The sequence below is a fragment of the Hemiscyllium ocellatum genome, chromosome 25 (genome assembly GCF_020745735.1).
Source record: "Hemiscyllium ocellatum isolate sHemOce1 chromosome 25, sHemOce1.pat.X.cur, whole genome shotgun sequence".
In the NCBI taxonomy this organism is placed as follows: domain Eukaryota; kingdom Metazoa; phylum Chordata; class Chondrichthyes; order Orectolobiformes; family Hemiscylliidae; genus Hemiscyllium; species Hemiscyllium ocellatum.
The window spans coordinates 55,694,651-55,716,639 of NC_083425.1; the positions used below are offsets into that span (position 1 = coordinate 55,694,651).

General features: G+C 41.2%; 1 protein-coding gene across 3 annotated transcripts in view; it reads right to left on the bottom strand.

Moving 5' to 3' along the window:
* The window catches only part of itgb4 (integrin, beta 4), a 133,297-nt gene that overhangs the window by 23,831 nt on the left and 87,477 nt on the right, over window positions 1-21,989 (bottom strand). For 2 of the 3 annotated variants that reach the window (XM_060844379.1, XM_060844380.1), the window contains exons 30-36: window positions 18,647-18,783; window positions 16,242-16,419; window positions 13,899-14,036; window positions 13,505-13,687; window positions 12,436-12,555; window positions 6,654-6,863; window positions 4,391-4,555 (exon numbers count right to left, since the gene is read on the bottom strand). In XM_060844379.1, coding sequence (XP_060700362.1) covers window positions 4,391-4,555; window positions 6,654-6,863; window positions 12,436-12,555; window positions 13,505-13,687; window positions 13,899-14,036; window positions 16,242-16,419; window positions 18,647-18,783 — 1,131 coding nt within the window. The remainder of the gene's footprint in view (window positions 1-4,390; window positions 4,556-6,653; window positions 6,864-12,435; window positions 12,556-13,504; window positions 13,688-13,898; window positions 14,037-16,241; window positions 16,420-18,646; window positions 18,784-21,989) is intronic. The other variant, XM_060844381.1, reaches the window with a different exon arrangement.

Sequence of the window (21,989 nt, forward strand, 5' to 3'; positions counted from 1 at the left end):
CTGATGGATGCTTATTTATGCAGAATCACGAATGTATGGAAAGAAAGGGGTGAACTACACGAACATACAGCAGGTGATTGGAGGGAGGAGACGCACTGAATCTGAGGATATAAATGCTGCTCTTGAGAACCTGGAGGTGGTTCTACATGGTTAGACCTCATTTCCATAAACTCTGATTCTTAATCAAAATTATTACATCCACATTCAGAATATTTTACATTCCAATCCATATTCAAAATGATTGAGATTCCGATTGAGATTCTGACTCCTATTGATTCAGAATCACATTCAGAATGATTCCGGTTCAGATTGATTAAGATTCATATTCCAAATGATTGCAATTCAGATTGATTCAGGTTCACATTGGGAATTATGCCAATTCAGATTGATTTAGATTCATTTGAGATTCTGATGCAGTTTCGGATTCAAATTGGTTCATATTTAAACAATTTACATAAATGATATCGAATCAAGAGGATGAAGGTAAGGTTGCTAAATTTGCAAATGAAACAAGATAGGCAGAAAAGTAAATTGATTCCCAGTAGTATGCTACAATTCACATACATAAGGGTTTGTATCAATATACGAGACTGCCGTTTTGGGTATTGTCAGCCTGTGCAATTTTTCAGCAGACGATGGAGAACATTTTACAAGGTCTCTCCTAGGTTGCCATTTATCTAGGTGACGTGCTACTAACAGTGAAGACCAATAAGAATCAATCACTTAGAGAAATTGGATTTAGTCCTTAGACGTTTCTCCCAGGTGAGTATACCCCTTAGAAAGGAAAAGTGTGTCTTTCAGGCATCCCAAGTGATTCATAAATGTTACCTCTGTTGGAAGAAAATGTGAGGCCGGTCAAAGGTTCCCCAGTTCCCATGTCTGTACCGGAGCTTAGGTCTTTCCTAGGACCAGTAACTTAGTATGGGAGCAACACATGCCTGACTCCTTGACAGCCTTTCCAACCATTCAGAAACTGGAGTTTCCCTCTCCAACAATCATTGAAGATACCTTCAAATCTGAGGTGGACATGGCAGATGTTGCCACCTTGATGGCTTTGTGGCCTGAAGATGACACTCTGGCATAGGAGGTGAGCTACTGTGTGTTACACACTACCCATATCAGAGGCAGAATTGGAGGAACCTGACCCAGTGTTAAAACACTCCAGGGGGTGCTACATAAAAAAACCCAGCTTATATCCTTGAACTCAGAGGGGGAGGGATGCGGTGATTATAATGAGGTCAGCCAGGTGGAGAATAGGAGTTCTCTGATCCAATTAGGGTGCCCTGGCTGACAGATATAAACAAGAATGTCCTGCCCCTCTTCCGCAGTTATGTTAGGGCCCGGGTATCCTTGGAGAAGGAGCATGCGGTGTCCACCAACACCCTGGAGTTGTTCAGGGAGAGGCGAGCGCCGCAGGGAGTGGAGTGCATTATTTCCCCCTCCAACTCTATTTTGATATAATCCCTGCCCTCCCCTTCACTGTTTTGATCACACAGCATTGCCCTTTGATGTGAAGGGCACTGCTTCTCACTGATCACTCGGGTGTTTTCCTATCTTCCTGGTGGTGGAAATTGAATAAAGATTTGTACACTTTGTGTCTCTCACTGTGTCTCTCAGCTGCACACACACACCATGGGTGCTGGGGAAAAAATGAACACTACCGCAGTTAGGCGGTAATGTGGGGGTTTAAAAAAAAAGAAAAAAAGAAGAAAAAAAGTAGGAGTGTCGGAGGTTCTGCTCACTCTGAGACCTGCCTCTGAGGGAGCTGGATCAGTGTGTGCGTGCAAGGACTCTCCTCCTTGAAGAAAAAAATAAATAAACAAGAATGTCCTGCCCCTCTTCCGGGGTTATGTTAGAGCCTGTGTGTCCTTAGAGAAGGAGCATGCGGTCTCCACCAACACCCTGGAGTTGTTCAGGGAGGGGTGGGTGCCGCAGGGAGTGGAGTGCATTATTTCTACCTCCAACTCTTACTTTGATTTAATCCCTGCCCTCCTGTTCACTGTTTGATCACACAGCATTACCCTTTGATGTGAAGGGCACTGCTTGTCACTGGCCACTCGGGTGTTTCCTTTCTTCCTGGTGGTGGAAATTGAATAAAGATTCGTGCACCTTGTGTCTTTTGCTGTGTCTCACACTTGCACACACAAACATGGGTGCAGGGGGAAAATAAGCACTACCGCAATTAGGCAGGAGTGTGGGGGTAATAAAAGAAAGAAGGGAAAAAAATAAAATGAGAATGTCCATTTATTTTGTTCAGTCTGAGAGCTAGCTCTGAGGGAGCTGGATAAGTGTCAAGGATTCTCCATGTGTGAACAAAGGATGACTTGGTGATGGGATACTGGTGTCTCCGGAGTTATTTCAGAGACAGTTCCAGACTTCTACCACCCTTGCTGTCACTGAAAATATCCTAGGTTTAGATATTTTGTTTCATGAGTCGACAGGATAGCCCATTTAGAAAAATTCAAGCCTCATATAAACAAACTGAGCATTTTGATTTGCCCTCAAATCAATTTCTTTGCATGCCAGACGATTTAGGCCTGAGGCCTGAGTTGAAGTCAGTGTCAAGTCTCTTTGGAATTGAATGTGCTAGTCAGGACCATTCCCATTCCATCTGGCTCCATTGATAAGTCAGCCCACAGGTCTGTGGCTGTAATGTGGGGCAGGGGAGTGGAAGGAAGCTGAGTGATGATTCCCCAGGGGTGGGGAATAGGTGGGTAATGGGCTGTCAACAGTGAGCCACGATATTTGATTGGTGCCAAACCAGCTCCTTGTGACTTCACAGAATTGTAACTTTCAAACATTTAGTTGGCCATTGCTTTGAACTGGATAAACTGAAATGCAGTTGCTACAGACAGGGGATATTAAAAATGTACTTAGAAAATGGGAATGGAGGTCAAGAGAAGAGTCTTCTGACAAACAGCCATTGAGTGAAAGTATAGAGAGGTAGCATGCTGGAACTACTGACTGGCACTAACACCTCACAGGTATGGTGTTTGGAGGAGAAAGGCCAAGAAAGGCTCAGGGCTGATGTAACATGTAACATTGGTTGCATATTATCTCCATCAGCTGTGTTCAGCCACCCAATCCAGTAGAGATGCTGGAAAAGCAGAACTGTCAATGCGTGGTGTCTGGATTTACTAGTATTGTATACAGATATAAAGGTGTTAACTACTTTCTGACTTGTTAAATTCCATAGGATGTGATTTTCTGGGTTAGTGTCAGAATGGGATCTTACAGACTTTATTTTTTAAAATTTGGCTTTTTATCTGTTGTTTGTATTTTCCTGGAGATGAAATGATCCTGAGAATCTTGACAGTGTTGTAATCAATGCCGTTAAGGCATTGTGACTGTGTGAGGATAGACAGGATAGCTTATTCATCTCTTATTTAGCATTTCCTAGGTATTTATGTATATAGTGGAGCCTTACATGCTTTTCCAACACCAGAGAGTCAGGTGAGGAAGCATTTCTCTGCACACTAGTACAGTGCAATTGGCTCAGGTGCCTGTTTCCTATCCATGGGAGGGTAATATCTACCAGAGTTCCAGCTCCTGATCACACTGCAGGATAACACAGCACAGAAGGAAGCTATTTTGCCTGTCTTGGTAGTGCTGGCTCTTTGGAAGTAATCCAATTAGACCCACTCCTCATCTCTTTCTCTCTAGTCCTCCAAATTTGCCTCCTTCAGGAGGCAATACCCTTCTCCCTAAAACACTGTGTCAACATCCTTCATAATTTTGCTCACCTCGCATCTCCCCATCTTTTTTCTGCTTCAAGGAGAACAATCCCAGTTTTATAACTGAAATCCTTTAATTCCTGGTAAAAGTCTCTTGTAACCACTCCAGTCTTGACACTTTTTGAAGTGTAATGACCATAGTCTGTCACATACTCTAAACTCAGGTTTAACCAGTGACAGAAGGTATACTCATATGGATGTTGGCTGATGCCTGCCCGGGTTGAATGTACAGCCAGGATTAACTGCTGGGATTCACATACGAATAATGGTCTGGAGGGGAGCTGGCATATACTTTACTCCACACAGTAACACTGCATATATCAACAGACTTATGTCTCAGCAAACCCAGTAGCTATGGAATGCAAAGTTGGTGTGGAAGGCACTGGGTGAATGCCTGCTCATTATTTATGAGGCGGCAAAAGTCAATGTCTTTAGAATGTAAAATGTATGGAGTTCTTACATAAATGATTCATTTACATTAGCTTTCTTTCAAAAGTTACAACAAATCAAATTCCAGAAGTCAGCATGAGTTATGTTACACTTTAGCTGTGGACTTGGTTTAGTTTGTGAGTGATGCCCATCTCTGTGAGTTAGAAGATAGAAATGAGAGGAATTCAACACACAGTGGGTTACACACTGGCAAAGTTCATACTGACCCTGTCCCAACATCATGGTAGTGTGAGTCTTTGAGGACATGGGAGAGTCTTCTATCAACCTGGTGTATTGGTGGTTGTAGTTGGTGGTGGTGCTCCTACTGAGGGTGCTGTTGGCACTGCCTGGGAAGAGAGAGTTCATCTCCCATTTCCCATTCATCGACATATCTGTGGGGGAAAGAAAAGATGTGTTCAGTAAAGAAATTCCAAATTCTACCCAGGAGCAGGCATCAGCAAATATCCACCCAGCATCAAAGTCACTGCACCAGCACGTGGGCACCCCACACTACTGCAAAGTGAGGGCTACGAAGAGGTAAACCTTGTGCCAATGCCTTTTCTAAACTTAGTGAAAACCTATTATCACAAAGGCCTTTGCAGTTTGTGTTTTCAGAGTTGGAACTCGCTGTTCCACTGGAGGATGGTAACATTGGACTCTCATGATTTGGGAGGACAGGACAGTGGGAGGAAGAGTGAACTTGCTGACTTTGAGAGATTAGGCCATGGATCGGAGTGTAGACACATTGCTAAATGTGCGCAAACACCAATCAAACTGACGATGTGGCATCAAACTCTCCTTTCACTCAAAAGAGGGGAAAAACAGGAAAGAAAATTCAACAACTAGGGCTAATGAGATTGCACTAAAGAAGCACAGTCCACTTCGTTCACCGTCGACATGAGTTAAGGTTGGGAGTCATGCTGGGCAAACTGCTTACAACATACAGTGCTCAGACCACCTTATTTAATTCTCAATTATCCTTCTAGGCATGTTTTTTAAAAAAATACATTTTTGGGGTGTAGGTGTCACTGGCTGGACCAGTATTTATTGGCGATCACTAATTCTCAATCCCTTGAGAAAGTGGTGGTGAGCTTTCTTCTTGAATGCAGCATCCAAATGGTGTAGGGAGACCCAAAATGTAGTTAGGGAGGGAATTCCAAGACTTTTGGCCTAGCAACACTGAAGGAACGATGATATATTTCCAAGTCAGGACATGGCGAATGACTTGGAGCGCAGTATGCCCATGGATCTACTGCCCTTGAACTTACAAATGGAAGTGGCTGTGGGTTTGGAAAGTGCCAACAATGAAATCTCACCATATAGACAGGAGGAAAAGTAAAGAAAAAGAAACCTTGCATTTTACATAGCATCTTCCACAACCTCAGGCCTTGCCAAAGATTGTCCCAGCAAACGAAGCACTTTTGAAGTGTACACACTGTGCACTGTTGTGCAAAGAACATGGCAACCTAAACAAAGAGGTAGCACAACAGCTAACACAGAATGAAGAAAGCCTGTAAACTGGCAAAGTATTTCTGACAGAGGAAAACCTGCAGAGAGGAGTAGGCCTGGTTGCCTAAGGATATTGATTATTGAGGTACATCTCTGGCTACAAACATTTACTTTGCATTTTAATAAATGCTTTACAACTGTATTAATAAGGCAAGACCTTACATGTGTTGTCAAGTATATTTCCAGATAACAATAGCCACTTGAATCTCAAAAGTCACACCCAGGTGAATTTGACTCTTCCTGATCAGTGAGAAAGAGTGTGGCTCCATTTGCCACTTGAACCATCAGTTTCTCATTCCTGTTGGCAAATGCCACACATGGGTCACCTGCATGTCCCTCCTACACTGTCAGGTAAAACAACACTGGAGTCAACTTAAAAATCAGGGCAGGAGTGCTCTTCTGGGCAATACAACTAAACTAAACTAACTTACGCAGTCACAGGATCCTCGCAGCAGTTTCCTTCTTCTAGCCTGTCCTTTCACCTACCTCACTGCCACCAGCCCAATCTTGCTGCCTCCAAACTACTCGGTGATCACTACCACTCTTCTGGCTGCCAACCGACAGTTATTGGTTTCTCTCTGGGGCAGATGACCAGCTGTTAAAGATTACCACCCGGACCCTCCCATATGGGATTGCCATCCGCTCCCACTAGGAGTTGATGTCAGCCCTTCTGCCTCACAATATTTATTCAGAGGCTGCAGTTCCTGCCTCCCAAGACTCTCTATGTAGCTTGCACTATGCAAGCAGCAGTAACAATGTCTATTTGGTACGAGATGCCACATTTGCATTTGCACAATATGAAATAACTGACCCCATCAGCATGCATAAAGTGCTAACAGATTGCTAACCCCTTCAGCATGCATTTCTGTTCAGTTAACAGGATTATACCCAGTAAAGGTGGGAGGCAGGTTTCCCAGATCACTGAGAAGTTTGTGCAGAAATACAAATATGTTAATGAAAGAAGCATTGTGAGATCTTCACCTTGACCTTCCCGTGGTTGGGGCGTAGCCTTCCTCCTCATGGTGTCTGAATACTCAGTGTCTTCGGAGAGGAGGCTCTCAATGTCTGAGGAAGCATGCGTCAGGGAAGAGCTACAGGAAAGGCGGGGTATCACTTCCACCGGTAGCTGCCACGTTACCCTCCGCCCATCGAAACCATCGCCCAGCAGTTGGACATGTTGCCATTTGGAGCCTTGCAGAACAAGTTAATGACTCGTATTGGTATATAATCCCAGAAAATGGTTCAGTATCAGCCCAGCAAGGCCACACCAACAAATCCAACCTACCTATGTCAGATTGGAAACACTCAACAGACTGACTTAAATAGAGAGAGGCACCTAATTACTACACAGAACTGCATGGCATGTGTACACACATATATCTATACATACAGGAATGCATGCACATGACTGCGCACATACACATGTACACATGTACACCTTCCTACATATGCATGACCCCAAATACTCAGAATTAAGAAGGATCAATGGTCATTATGAAGGAGGCAATAAATGAGGAAGCCTGTGTACATTCCATATAGGTAATATGTTATCCATCGAGTAAAAAATGAGGTCTGCAGATGCTGGAGATCACAGCTGAAAATGTGTTGCCGGTCAAAGCACAGCAGGCCAGGCAGCATCTCAGGAATAGGGAATTCGACGTTTCGAGCATAAGCCCTTCATCAGGAATGTTATCCATTTCAAGAAGAAGGATAACAAAGCCAGGTAATGACTGAAATAGCAACAGACAGTGCTGGAAATACTCATCATGTCTGGCAGTATCTGCGGAAGAAGCAGAGTGATGAAGGACCATTAAGCTGAAATGTTAATTCTGTTTCTCCACATAGACTGTCAGACGTACAGACTATTTCCAGCACTTTCTGCTTTTAGTTCTGATTTATAATATTCATAGCATTTTGCTTCTTTGCAAGGTCACCACTGACCCCCAGTTATTTTGCTTCAGTACAGTCTATGTTAATAGAATCAATTATGAGGAATAAATATGAAGATTAGAAACAGGCATTAACATATATTCAGAACCTACTTAAACAACCACCTTGATTCTTTGAGAAAGTGTCATTCTAATCAGATTGTTCACTTGCAAAGTAATGTAGCAAAACTTAGTACCAGAGATACTATTAAAATTTAAAGCTGTGGTGATTCCAGGGATGATAAAACCGGGAACTGGTGAAGGAAGTATCTGGAAATTTGAAGATTTTTTTAAATAGGAATTCTGATGAGTCAGAACAAGGAGCCTCAGTGTTTTTAGACGGTTCCAATTACCTGGACAGCAAAGCTCAATGCAAACTGTTAAACTCACAAGTGACTACTTTGTCCAAGGAATAAACTGAGCCAACTCTCAGAATTTTTGAAAGAATATTCAGTTCCCAGGTTGGGATGTCAATGATGAACAACTGTCTTAACCATCCATTCCCATATCTGTTTGAACCATCAGGCTCTGCACTCCACTGCTTAAAGTAAACTGTTGAAAATGGTTGCCCTGGAATGTAAAAATAACCCCTAGTTTCACTTCTATAAGGCCATAAACATAGGAGCAGAAGCAGGCCATTAGGCTCATTAAGTCTGTTCCATCATTCAGTGAGATAATGGCTGACCTGATAAGGCTGTATGCACTTTCTTGCCTTTTCCCCATAACTCTTGATTCCCTTATTAATTAAAAATTTGTCTATCTCAGCTTTGAACATCCTTAATGACCCAGCCTCTACAGCACTTTGCGGTAAAGAATTCCATAGATTTACTTTCCTCTGAGGGAAGACATTCTTTTTCAGCTCTGCCTTAAATGGATGACCACTTACTGTGAGATTATGCCCTCAGTTCCTAGACTCTTCCACAAGGGGTACATTAGAAATGGGAACAGGAGTAGGCAATTCAGCCTTCAAGCCATTTAATATGGTCATGACTTGTCTCACTTAGTATTAAATGCTGGAGCAACAGCCTACTCCTGTTTCTAGTTCTTACTTTTTCTCTTTGGAACAGTCTAGAAACAAAAGAAGCAACCTCTCAGCAACTACTCTGTCAAGACACCTAAGCTGTTATATCAAATCCATTTTGAAGTACTCTCCCCTGCTCCTCCAACCTCGTGTCCAATAATGTGAGGAATTGTAGGTAATTTTTATCACAAAGGTGGTTGACATGTGTTCAGTTGGCTCTGCCACTTTCCTCGTTTCTCCTAGTCAATGTGCCCTACCCTATTACTCTACATTTTCCCTGACTAATGCAACTAACCTACATATCGCTGGATACTATGTGTAATTTAGCATGGCCAATTCACCTAACTGCACATCTTTGTATTGTGAGAGGAAACCGGAGCACCCGGAGAAAACCCACACAGACACAAGGAGAATGTGCAAACTCCACACAGACTGTTATCTGAAGCTGGAATCCCTCATGCTGTGAGGCAGCAGTGCTAACCACTGAGCCATGTAGCCACCCCTTTCTGGGCTCTATGCCAGTTAATTACCCTCTCCTTAAGTACTGCCCTTCCCCTCCAAATGTAGATCCTTGAGCAAGCTTTTAATCATCTGTCCAGATGGCTCATTTTGTGATTCAGTGATGAATTTAAAATCAATAACTCTCTGTGAAATGCCTCATGAAGTTTGGTTGTGTTAAAGTGTTACATAAATGGAATAGTTGTTGTGCTCTGCTCTTGAGCTGTATTGTAATTCACAAACAAGGAACTGAACCCTGTGATCAATATGGTGCTGTGCAAGACTGGGGAGCTCTGGGTCAGCCTGTCCAGAGCTCTGCTCGGACTGTACCTTAACTACTATGGCCATTTCAGGTTAAATAAAAATACAAAAGAGATATTCAAATGCTAGAAATGATGCAGAGAGGAATCATAACCTTAATCCCAAGTGAGAAAGGAAGAAAGCTGAGAGCTGACCTTGTAGAAGGCATGTAATGAACTGCACAATAAAGTAAACACAAACGTGACTTCAAACTGAAACCACTTGAGAAGTACAAGCTCCAAGAGCAAGAAGCAAATTAGGGATTGATGCTAGAAGGTTCCACTTCAAAAAATGCTGGCATGATACAAGTCTTTAACATAGAAGGATTATGGATAAAATTGAAAATAGCAAGCTCTTTAAGTTGGACAATTAACATAACACCAGATAATATATATTAGCTGTCAAAAGATCCAAGCAAGGCCTATGCCTATTAGGATTGTAGAGCAGACTCCCCCCAGAGAAGTAAGCTTGAAAGAAAAAAGAAATTTACAAATATCATAACACTATGTTATTCCTTCAAGCTATCTCAGCAACATCCCACATTTAATTAATTATTTTTCAAAAAGTCTAATGTTGAAACATGCAACCAATTAGCACTGAGTTTGGTGCTTGATGCCCTTGTTGTTGATACAACAAATGAGATCCATGAGCAGAAAATGTATCTGTTTTCATGGTGCCACTTAAAGGAGGAATGTTGGCCAGAACACCAGGAGAAGTCTCTGTCAAAGTGTATTAGTGATGATGATATTGGATATTAATCCAGAGGCTAAGGCTAATGCTCTCGAGTCATGAGTCTAAATTACATTTAAATTCAATAGTAAAATCTGAGTTTGAAATTCAATATTGGCAACAGGGACTATGAATCATCAATTATTGTAAAAACAAATCTGGTTCACAAATATCCTTTCAGGAAGGAAATCTGCCGTGCTTATGTGGCCCTGCCTGTGGCTCCAGACTTGTGGCAGTGTGGCTGACTCCAAACTGTCGGCTGCAATGGCACAACAAGGCACTCAGTTTAAAGGTAATTAGGGAGTGACAACAAATGCTGACCTTACTAGTGACACCCATATTCCAAGAAATAATTTTTACTAAAGAGACGGGCAGAGGGCTCTTGTTTAACACTTTGCTGATAGCCAGCACTGCTATCATCTGTACAAGGGAGCTTGTTTTTTAAAAAAATGTATCTGCTAAGGAAAAGATTGCAAGTTGTGGGAATATTAACAGGACCATTTTTTTTCTGCTTGGAACTCAGGAAACGAATCTTGTAAACTTTAAAGTAGCAGACTACAAGGAGTGATGAGGAAAATGCCAGGTACTTAACCATCATCGTCAACAGCAATATTAGCACAAGGATTATCAACATCATTGTTGGCAACTGAAAGATCCAGTATCTGTTGGCAGGATGGGAATGGAGTATGTGGTAAATGATAAATAACATGGGTAAGTGTTAAAGATGTTTTTGAGAAAGTTGATGGAATTAAGAATTCCAAGGTGGTAAAAAACTGTGCCACCAGAAACAGAGCAGAGAGAGTGGAGACACAGAGGAGGGAAGGCATCAGTCGAGGTATGAAGTCGGAGCAGGTTACAGTAGCAGAATGCAGCATGGCTGTCAAGAGGGTTCGTAGATAAGAGCAAGAATTTTAGAGCCCTGCAATAGCGTAAGCCTCCTGAGTTTCTCAGGTTGTTAGGAAAAAAATTACGATCTTACTTCAAGTAGCTAAAGGAATAAGAAAAAGAGGGTCATAAATCACTGAAGGTCTCAATAAGTTCCAAAATTGCAAAAAACACAAGAAAATCAAAGAATGGGTATGTTGAAGATAAATGGGTCAAACTGTTCCAATCTGGCTCTGGACAGGGATATGTAAAGTTTCACAAAAGGCTGGAGTCAGCCAGAATGATTGAACTGAGAGATCCTGAGCTCGTGTAACAGTTAATGGAGAATGTGTAAACTTGAAACAAGAAGCACTGAACACACACCAGGCTCCCAGGTGAGTTCGGATGCAGCTTGGATTGGAGAGTTCTAGTTAAGCTTTGGATCAGAGACTGACACTGGAGGAAGATGGAATGTCAATTCCTCCATGGGAATAGGATCCAAAGCTGAGAATTACAGGTTTGTCTCAAAACCAGAATGGAGAAATTCTGGAGTTCCTTCACCAGAAAGCTAACAACAAAGATTCAAATATGTCCTCGGAAGCAACCGGCTATGTGTAGAGAAGCAACAGATTGTATCTTACGAACCTATGAAAATTCTCGGAGTGGGAAACTCAGCTGAAGATAGGGTAATTGAGAGAAGTCTATGTAGATTTTTAAGAAATAATTTGATTAATTTCATCAAATCAGTGGAAAGGTTAATGCTTTTAGAATTTACAAATTTGTTTAAATGGATTGAGAACTGGTTCAGCCCAGATGATGTAACAAGTGACCACACTTCCAAAAATAATATTTCATATTGAAATGGCTTTGGGATATCGTGACGGAGGTGATATAGTACAGTATCAATGAATATCCTTAACAGTATAAGAAAAAGATGAGTAGTGAATGGGAAATGTTTTTACAGTGAAAGTGTATTGAAAGATTACTTTCTGGGGATCTGATCGGGGGTCTGATACATACACTGTGAATATTATTGGAGCAGAAATTCTGGAACAATGGTTAAATATTCTGAATGCACACCTTTCTCTGTACATAAATGATAAATAGAAAAGAGAAATGTTATCCTTAGGGAGATTTAGACTGTACATAAATGGAACGTGACTTTAGTGGTTGGGATTTCAAACTGTATAAACATTAAAAGTTGAAGAGTGTCTGTTACAGATTTGAAGAGGAGGAGGATCCATTATTGCTTAAAGTAGGGAAGTACAAATGTCAAGTAGTGGGTGTCCATGATAGAACAGCCATGTATGGGATAGACTTGATGTATTTTCCTTGTCCAGATTTATTTGTGGCCTGGTCTTGACACTGCTGGTTGTAATGTGATTTTGTTAAAGCAGACAGGTGCTGGGAATGAAAGTCATACCTATGTCATCAGAAGTGCTCGGTCTGGGTGATCGCATTACATCAGAGCTGTACATCAGGAAGTTCTCATACTCATCGTGTGCTTCAGCGTCAATAATTGGAACATCTGGAATGATGGGAACTGTGGATGGCAAAGACAGAAAATTAAACAGATTCCTTGCTTCACTTTGGCAGAGATGTTCAATATTATGGCCACAAGCCTTTAGAAGAATTTCTCGTTTTAGTTTTGGAACAAATACAATTGGCAAATGTAATTTTGAATCTTAAAATGTATTTTCAGAATTATCAGCATCAGACAATTTTGTGCGTAGCATCACAGCACAGAACTATGCCATTTCACTTCACTGGCTCTCTCTTGTTCATTGGGAAGAATTACAGGTTTCCCATGTTCAATGAAAATGAGGCAGACACAGTATGGGCTTTCATTTTGTACAACACGTAGCTGGACTGAAGTCATAGCTTAAGGGGCATTGCTACATCAAGCATTTCTGACCAGGAGACTCTCCTGCTCTTACTGTGTGATAATCAACCTGTATGGCTGCATTACAGACAGCATCCATGGCTGTCAGTGCCTGCACGGGATTTTATGTTTACAGCAGTATCCAAGATAATATATATTAAAAGTGGCTAAAATATCCTTCCTTCTAAATTACAATGTTTTTTCTGTGATATCTGTAGTGTGGGTGGGCAGGGAGTGGTGGCTCCCAATGGGGATGGGTGAAGACTCAAACACCTGATCAAGAGGCAGAGGTTGTGAGAAAGACTGGTCAGAATTTAGAGGGAAGGTGGCCCCACCTTCTCAAGTTGTGTCAAGGCAGATTTCAGTGAATGCAAGAAGGTGGTTCTTTGTCTGTGATGAACAGATGTGGGGAATGGCTGCTGGCTTATGGGCTGAATGACGATTCACTGCAAGAATTGGATCTGTTTCTTACTGTGAGTTGAGATTACCTCACACACAAGGAGGCACTTGGCAATATCACTCAGTGGGATCTAGTGTCCATTATCTCCCTGCTGTGTGTGATGATTCTGTGACCGAGTGTTTAATACTCTCCGTGGGACCCTTCACTTACTGGACATTGGTCGTTTTGGCTGCGTGGAGAGGTTCATTGTGGCTTCTCGGACTGGTCCCCAACCAGCACCATTCTTGGCTCGTACTGTGTACAGATATGGCTGCTCCGCTTTCAGATTCTCGATCATTACCATCCGCTTCTTTGGCTTATCAATTTTCACTGTCTTTTTAGGTCCAATGGGCTCTGTCAACACACAGTAAATAGACCAATCAGAAACACAGGTGTTCTAGCCTGTCCTGTTGCTCAGGGTCACAGTGGATAGAAATGCACACTGAATGTTTCATGAAAGTGTGCAAAGCCCAGACCCACTCATCACGAGGCACCTAGAAATTTGAGTATGCGTTTACTTCTGAATATATGTTTGGAGTGTTTCCCTGTTTTGAGAGGTACTTACGATTCTCATCAGTCACCACAGTGTAAGTGACTTCATACTCTGTAATTTCCCCATTGGTTTCCGAAGGTTCAGCCCAGCTCAGTTGTGTCACGGTTGGTGAAATGACATTGAACGCCAATCTTCCTGGCTGATTTGGTACTAAAAGGAACAATAAGACTATCAGTGTAAGTTTTCCTCATATTGTACTCCCCAATGACTGTCCACTATCTACAAGTGTAATGGAATGCTAAGTGCAGCTCCAACAACAGATCAAGAAGCTTGACATCATCCAGATCAAAGCAGCCCACTCAATTGACACCCCATTCACCAACTTCAACATTCCCTCCCTTCACCAGTGATGTATAGAGGCAGCAGTGTGTTCAATCCATATACTGCACTGTGAAACCCTTCAACGCTTTTTGATTGCACTTTGCAAAGCTGTGATCTGTACCACCTGGATGAACAAAGGGAGCAGATGTATAGAAAGACCATCTTCTCCACCAAGTCACACACTATTCTGATGTGCAAGTGTATTTCCATTACCTCATCAATACTGGCTCAAAATACTGGAGCCCCCACCCTAACAGTATGTTGGGAATGCCTCTTACCTCATAAACTACAGCAACTCATGAAAAAGCTCACCAACAGTTTTTTAATAGAATTTAAGGCTGGGTTTAAATGCTGCCCTTAATGACACTCACAATCCATGAATAAATTAAAAAAAAGTCTTAAGACAAAGTAAGAGTTGCCATGGTTATGGTTTTCCAGATTGTGATCTGAACATTGTAAGCACAACTGCACATTTAATTAGACACAACAGAGAGGTTGAAGGTACAACTTTGAGATGCTCTTGCTAGTTATCTTAAAAGGGAGTGCACAATAGCCAGTGAGGAGACACAATTTATAATATTAGATGTCACAGGATGAAGAAGGAAAGTTGAGTAGCCAGAACTTTAAAGGGGATGAGGAATCAAGAGTTAGATGAGGTTGGACAGAGTAAGAAAGGGAGCAGAAGGAAAATGAGATGGAGGATTAATGGTTAACGTTGCTGGGGGACCAATGGATGGGAGGGAAATTTGGCTTACGGGGTGAGGGGGGTAAATGGGAAGCCATTCAGCTTATTAAACCTATTCCGCCATTCAGTATGATCATGGCTGATCATCTATTTCAGAGTCTTTCTCCCATACTGTCTACATATTCCTCTTAGTGAGTTTTGAGAAGATTTATAACCCAGATTGAGGTTCTGAATATAGGTTTGCTCGCTGAGCTGGAAGGTTCGTTTTCAGAAATTTTGTCACCATACTAGGTAACATCTTCAGTGAGCTTCCAGGTGAAGCACTGCTGGTGTTTCCTGCTTTCTGTTCATATTCCTCTACATCACTGGTATTTAGAAATCAGTCAGTCAATCTCTAATCAAAAACACTCCATAGCCCTCTGGGATGGAGGGTTCTAAAGATACATAACCCTCTGAGTTGTTTCCAGACTTCACAGCCAGAAAAAAAATCCTATCTGCACCTACCCATGCTATTGCTTCAAGTATTTTGTAGTTTTCAACGAGATTACCTCTTGTCTTCAAAATTCCTGAGAATACAGCCACTTTTTGCCTAATTCTTCTCATAGCTCAGTTTTGCCATGCCAGGTAAGGAGACCAAAACTATATACACTATACCAGCTGCAGTCTAACCAAATCCTATACAATTGAAACTATAAAGAGATGAATGAATATTCCTAACATAATGATGAAATTCAGAAACTCTTTGCACTTGTTTTTAGAGCTGACATTAGAGACACAGAGGCAAGGGACTGAAGCAGAAAACGCCAAGACACATACACACCCTTGGTAGATTGTGAGGAAAGAGCAGTAACTCTTGTCTTAGGAAAATCTGCCACACTGCACAGCAGAGCTTTTATCCTGTCCCACACAGGCAGTGCAGAATCTACAAGAAACATAATCATTTCCTGTATGCCAAAAGAATCCCCTTGTAATGTCCAATTGAATGGTAAATAAAAGTCAGGCCAAGAGTTAATTTTATCTTTCTGATGTGATGTTAAACTGAGGGCCTAACTGAGATCCTAACTGCCCTCCCAACTGTGGAACATCTAATGGCCACTGTTTTGAGGAAGAGCTGGGGTGTTATGCCCCAGAGGTACTGTCTAATATTTATCCCTCAACATACATCACTAAAACTGGTTATTTCACACTGCAGCGTGTGGGAACTTGCTGTGCAAAGGCTGGAAGCCACATTTCTAAAATCACGACTGATTTTATTGGCATCAAAGCACTTTGATGACTAAGATCATGAAAGAAATGATAGAAATGCATGCTCTTTTTTCCTTAATAATAATAATTCCGAGGTAACTTACAGTCTTCAAGTGTGCGACATTGAACAACGTCTGAGTAGGGCCCAAAACCTTGTGAGTTATAGGCACAGACATTCATCTCGTAGTCACAGTATGGGTAGAGATTGGTCAGGTCAGCAGAAGGAGTCATCGTTTTTATGACCTGAGAAGAATTCTCATCCCCCTCAATCCAGTAGGTCACCTGCACATGAAAGAGGTCTAGTTAATTTACCTAATCCATTCAACTTCCCAGGGAAGAAGGTGCTGACAATTAGAAAATAAATGTATAGAAGAAACTGCACAGAAACAGTGCAGTCAGCCTGACCACTTTATGTTGGTGTTATTGTTCCAAACAAGTCTCTTCCCATTCTATCACATCTCAACCTTCCAATATATCTTTTCTTCCCCTTCCCTTCATGTTTTTCCTCTCCTTTTATTTGTCTAAATGACTTTCTATGTTTACAAGTGTCACCTTCAAACACTCTCTGTGCAAAGAAACCTGTTCCTAATGCTGTCTTGATTTAGTAATGACTATCCTGTAATTTTGCAAAGTTCTCTCCCCCTCTATTCATTTATCATTTTAAAGATGGTCTAAAGACTTAAAGGTCACTTCTCAAGAAATAAAAAAAACATAACTGCACTCACTTGGCTTTGATATCACAATTGTAAATCTTTTCACATTCACCAGGCCTTGTATGTTTTGTGGTATGGAGACCATACAATTCTACACACCTGAGCATAGTTTCACTTTAGAATTCTGTACCCTCAGAAATAAATCCCAATGCTTTGTTAGCACTTTTAATTGCTTTGCTGACCTGTATCAGTATTTTGAATCGGTATCTTGCGATACTCATATCCCTGGATCTCTTGGATTTTTTACCCATTTATTACTTATTTTCGAAGGTACAGATATCATTCCTGTTTTCCTACCGAAGTGCAACGCTTTATCATTGTCTATGCCAAAGTTTATTTGTCCCTTAACTACTCAGTCTTCATGTTTTCTAATTTTTCATTGCTTTTTGTAGAACATTTCCCCAGTTTAGTATCATTAGTAATTTCATATTGAGTTCAGTTTTTGACTTAAGTCTAAATTTTTAATGTAAATTATAACTAACAGTGGGCCCTGTACTGACAGTTGTAGAGCACCACATTCTACTATCCTCTACCCTTTACCTAAACTCACTGCCTTCTCTTCTGTTAACCAATTTATTATCCACTTAGCTACTTCCCTGGACTCCAGACTCAAACATCTTTCATGAACTTGTTACGTGGAACCCATTGAAAATGCTGGCTATTCAATTGATCACAGCAGCAATCAAGCTGTTCACACAGTTAGGGGAATAGCATAGACTCAGAGTGGAGAAGGGGGTAATTCTTCCCATTGTTTATGCACTGACCTTTTGAAGAAACTGTCTAGTTATTGCCAATGACCGGCATAACTTTCTTTTTCAAATATTTACCAAACTTCCTTTAGAGGCTATTATTGAATCTGCTCCCCTCACCCTTTCAGGTACCAGCTCATTAAAGGTCAATGCATAAAAATAATTCTCATTGCCTCCCAGGACTTTTTCTGTCAAATATCTTAATTTGGTGCCCTTTGTTGACTCATCTCTTGGTGGAAACAGTTTCTCCCTATCTATCTTATCAAAGCCTTCATTGAGTCACCATTTAAGATTAAAATTTACAGTCATTCTTTGCTTGAATGAGAATAATCACAGTTTCTCTTGTCAACATCTTTTGAGAAGGAGACATGTGCTTTAACGTGAGCCATCAGTCATGTTCTACTGGGATTCAATAGGCACCAGTGTTGGATAGAAACCAGGAAACATAAACCTATTCATATGGGGTACACCATTGAATCTTGAGGAGGAGTGGGTTGTTGTGGAGAAGCCATACTGATGTACCATGGAACCGCAAGAGAAAAAAATGTGTAGGATGTACCATGGAACTTCAATGAGTGAAACCAGGAGAGTAGCATTCAGCCTCAGCAGGGTCTCATATGGAACTTTTGGAGAGAAATAGAAAATATGTCATGTGTAAAATTTAAATTCCTCATCCTGTTTATTTGTTATTTGTTTATGGTGAGTTCAACATAGCTTTCAGCCTTTGGCACCACAGAGAAAGGCTGTTAAGCTAGCTAACAAAGGGTAACAGTTATGAAAAGGATTTGGGTAAGAGGCTATAGCTGGCAATATAATTTATTATTCCAGAAGGTTCAGGCGATCGAACCTACCATTGAATTTATCCATGTGGATGTTCTGTATCATTTCCTTTAATAATGTCTCTGGAACTCTCAGTCCTAATGTAGGAGTCAACAACTCTGTTGCTGTAGAGTATTCCCCAATGATTGATGTGTCCAGTACTTCACAAAATCAATGCGCTCACAACCTAGCCAGAAAGCCTGATGTTGATTGTCAGAGATCCATTACCTTATATTCTGATGGTTGGCCTGGTGGAGGGGTCCAATTCAGGCGGATCCTTCTGCTGTCAATTGGGTGAGCTTTCAAATTAGTTGGTGCAGACTTAATGGGGTTGGAACCCTTCAGAAGAATTGGTGCTTGATTAACTGTAATAGCAAATAGCATGACATGTTAATAAAATACCTTTTCTTTGCTGACTACAGAAGGATGGGAAGCAATCCTTTATTTGTCAACTAGACAATAAAATAAAAAGAAGAGTGAAACATTTGAGAAGAAACATCATTTAGGATGTGAGGCTTAAATGTGGTGTTTATCACATATGTATACACTGAATATATGAAGCAAATTTAATCAATTCAAGTACAAATTCAACTTGTATGCAATGACATGGTGACCATTAGATTGGTTGCACACCAAACCAGGATTGCAAACCAAATAGACCAGCTTATAAACTGCACAGAAAAATGAGAAAAATAGGATGAAACAGCTGTAAAGAGAGAAGAGAATATACTGAGAGGTCAGTAGACAGTGGTGGCTTTATAAATGGAATTAATAAATAGAAAAGGATTATGGGGTTAGTGTAAAGGCCTCCAGTAGCAGCTCAGAAATGATAGAATGTTGCAATGGAGAGATCAGACAAGTATGAGGCAAAGACAGGGTGGTTTTATTCAGAGTTTTTAGCTGTTGTATATAGATTGGAGTAAGGCTACCACGTGAGAGAAAGGTCGTGAATTTCTTAAGTGTATTCAGGATAGTTAATTGCAACAATGTGTGCTAGAACCAAGAAGACATGCTATATTAGGTTTTACAACAGGTTTAGTTGAAATGTGAACACATAATTAAAAGTGGCCATAATATGATCAAATCCAACCTGATGTTTGGAAAGGAGAAACACAAAGCAATGACTAAGTTTCTAGATTTAGCCAAGGATGGCTTCAAAAGGTCGAGACAAAGACTGTCCACAATAACCTGGTAAATCTGCTGCTGCAGTAAACCACAGAAAATCAGAAGACAGAAAGTATTTGTGATGCAGAACTTTTTACTTCGAACAAGCAAAGGCTTTATTTGCTAACAAAAAGAAATATGGATTTCTAATGACGTGAGAGGCAATATCAAACTATGGAATAAAATACAAATTGCAAAACTAAAATTCTGGTATCTGGGAGAGATACAAAAAACAAGAAAAGGTGATAAAGTTGATAGTAATCACTACAAAAGGAATACCAAAATAAATGCGCAAAGGATATGATATTCACCACAAAAAGATTATTACCTTATTAGAAAAAGGTAGTATAAGTAATGTCCTCCATTTGAAAGCTGATTATAGTGCTATTTCAATGAAAGTAAGGGAATGGTGGAAGTGTTGAATATTTATTGCGTCCGCATTTGCAATAAAGGAAGAGTTCAGCTTGATAGAGATTACAAGGAAGCTAATACTGCATTGAATCAGGGAAAGGGACTCACCAAACTTAACAGTGACGAGCATTGATACAGTGATTTTAATGTAACTTAAACATGTCAAGGTGCTTTACAGGAGCATCATGAACTTGATACTGAACTACACAAGATTTTAGTCCATATGACTGAAAGCTTGATTAATGAAGCAGAATGTAAGGAGCACCTTAGAGGAGGATGTTGAGGTTGAGGGAAACAGGGTTGAACTCCAGAGGTCAATGTCGAGGCAGATGATGACGCTGCACTCAATGATGGAGCAATTGAAAAGGCCAGAATTCGCACAGTATGGAGATCCACAAACTGCTGTGGGGTTGGAACGGACAACAGAGACAGGGAAAAGCAAGGCCATGATGGATTAAAAATGGAGATAATGCTTGACCAGAGAAAATTTGAAAACATTGGAATTAAATCTCTAAACTAAATGCATTCCACCACAGATTTAAATGGATATGGATGCAAATTTTGTAGATTCTCTAAATATAACCTTTCAAAGTTGTCTCAGTTCAGGAACTATTCCTATAGAATGAAAAATTTGCCATTGCTCTCTTCAAGAAGAGTAAGAGAGAAGCAAAACCGAGTTATAGACTCGTTAAACTCACATCTGACGTCAGAGCAGCTTGGTTACTGTGCATGAGCGGACAGTCATAGGAAAGAGAGACCATCGACCCTTGGAAACACTGGCACTGCCCCGTGTTCTCATGTCAGCTGTTGTATAGTGGCAGCACTATCACAACCGAGTCAGAAGATTGTTTTTATAAGTGACACACAAATAAAATCAGAGAATCACAGAATCCCTACAGTGTGGAAACAGGCCATTCAGCCTAACAAGTCCACACTGATCCTCTGAAGAGTATCCCACCCAGACCTATTCCCTTACCCTATTAATCTGCATTTCCCATCACTACTGCATCTAACCTACACATCCCTGATAACTATGGGGAATTTAGCACGGCTAATTCACCTAACCTGCACATCGTTGGACTGTGGAAGGAAACAGGAGCACCTGGAGGAAACCTACGCAAACATGGGGAGAATATGCAAACTCCACACAGACAGTCACCCAAGGGTGGTTTTGAACTGTGAGGCAGCAGAGCTAACAACCGAGCCACCGTGCTGCCCCACCACTGATCCACCATGAAAAACAAATGGTGAGGATGATGGAAAGAGTCTGCAAAGGGATATAGAAAGGTAAATAGATAGTAAGGAGAGAATAAAAGATTTTTTTGCTAAAATATACAAGACGTTGGTCAGACCATGGCTGTAATACTGTGAACACTTTTGGGCCTTTTACGTAGGGAAAGATATTGCAGGCAGTCCAGAGAAGGTTCATTAGGCTGATACCAGGTATGGAGGGACTCTCTTGTGAGGAGAGTTTGAGAAGATTCTTAGGGGCCTACATTGAATGGAATTTAGAAGAATAAGATTAGATTACTTACAGTGTGGAAACAGGCCCTTTGGCCCAACAAGTCCACACCGACCCACCGAAGCGCAACCCACCCAGACTCATTCCCCTACATTTACCTTTCACTCAACACTACGGGCAATTTAGCATGGCCAATTCACCTAACCTGCACATTTTTTGGATTGTGGGAGGAAACCGGAGCACCCGGAGGAAACCCACACAGACACGGGGTGAATGTGCAAACTCCACCCGGGTCTCTGGCGCTGTGATGCAGTAGTGCTAACCACTTGCCACCCATTGAACAACATGAGATTCTTAGGGGACTCAACGCGGCAGATCCGGTAAAGTATTATGGGACAGTCTGAAAATAGAGGGCATAATCTCAGATATCCCATGTATAAGACAGACATGAGGAGGAATTTTGTCTTTCAGAGGATTGTGAATCAGTGGAAATCTTCACCACAGAGGGCTGTTAAGAATGGGTCATTAAATATA